This window comes from Penaeus monodon, chromosome 15 (assembly GCF_015228065.2).
Source record: "Penaeus monodon isolate SGIC_2016 chromosome 15, NSTDA_Pmon_1, whole genome shotgun sequence".
In the NCBI taxonomy this organism is placed as follows: domain Eukaryota; kingdom Metazoa; phylum Arthropoda; class Malacostraca; order Decapoda; family Penaeidae; genus Penaeus; species Penaeus monodon.
Window position 1 is genome coordinate 12827314 of NC_051400.1, and position 782 is coordinate 12828095.

The window sequence follows — 782 nt, forward strand, 5'->3', positions numbered from 1 at the left end:
ATACAATTATACAATTTCAAGGAACGTCTCACTCTTATCAGCCTGCCCCCACTGCACCCACTCGCGAGCTATTCCTTCCCGTTCTCGCTAAAGCTTTCCCCCAAACCCAAAAGCCAGACCCACCACATAGTCCGTGATGTAGGGGGCTATGGTAGCGCCCAGTTGACACGTCATGATAGTGGCACCCACGCCCTGCAGCCGAACCTCCGTGGGCAGCACCTCAGACATGTACACGAAGATGATCATGAAAGCGCCACTGTTGCAGAGTTTGCCTAACATGGCCAACGTCATTACCAACCATTGTATGTCTGGAGGCATAAAGAGGAGTTAGGAATAGTGAATATATTATGCTTTTCACAGCTATCTTAATAGATATATCAAACAATGAACACATACACACATAAGCATACACGTACAAGCATAGACAGCACGCACACGCAATAATATAACATGATTTCCAGGTTTGTTTTAATAAATACGCGCTGTAATGAATATATACACACAGTCACATGCACAAACAAGCGTCAGGAACACCCGTACGCACACGCGAGCTGCCAGAGCCCTCCGAAACCTACTGTCGGGGATGAACACGAGCAAGAGGATGGCGACGCCGCTGAGCACGTAGCCAAAGATGGTGGGCCACTTCCTCCCGACGCGGTTGATGAGGGGCGCCGTCAGGGAGTAGCCGGGGACCTCCATCAGGCCACCGAGCACGATGTAGATGAAAGGGTCGGCGCTGTAGTTTGAGCCGCTGAGGCTGAGCCCGCAGAAGACCAGGGCGG

General features: G+C 51.4%; 1 protein-coding gene across 1 annotated transcript in view; it reads right to left on the reverse strand.

Moving 5' to 3' along the window:
• Positions 1–782, reverse strand: part of LOC119582223 (organic cation transporter protein-like) — a gene marked incomplete in the record, with an annotated part of 25446 nt that overhangs the window by 3865 nt on the left and 20799 nt on the right. The window contains 2 exon segments of the mRNA XM_037930454.1: positions 124–308; positions 576–782. Of these exon segments, the coding sequence (XP_037786382.1) occupies positions 124–308; positions 576–782 (392 nt within the window).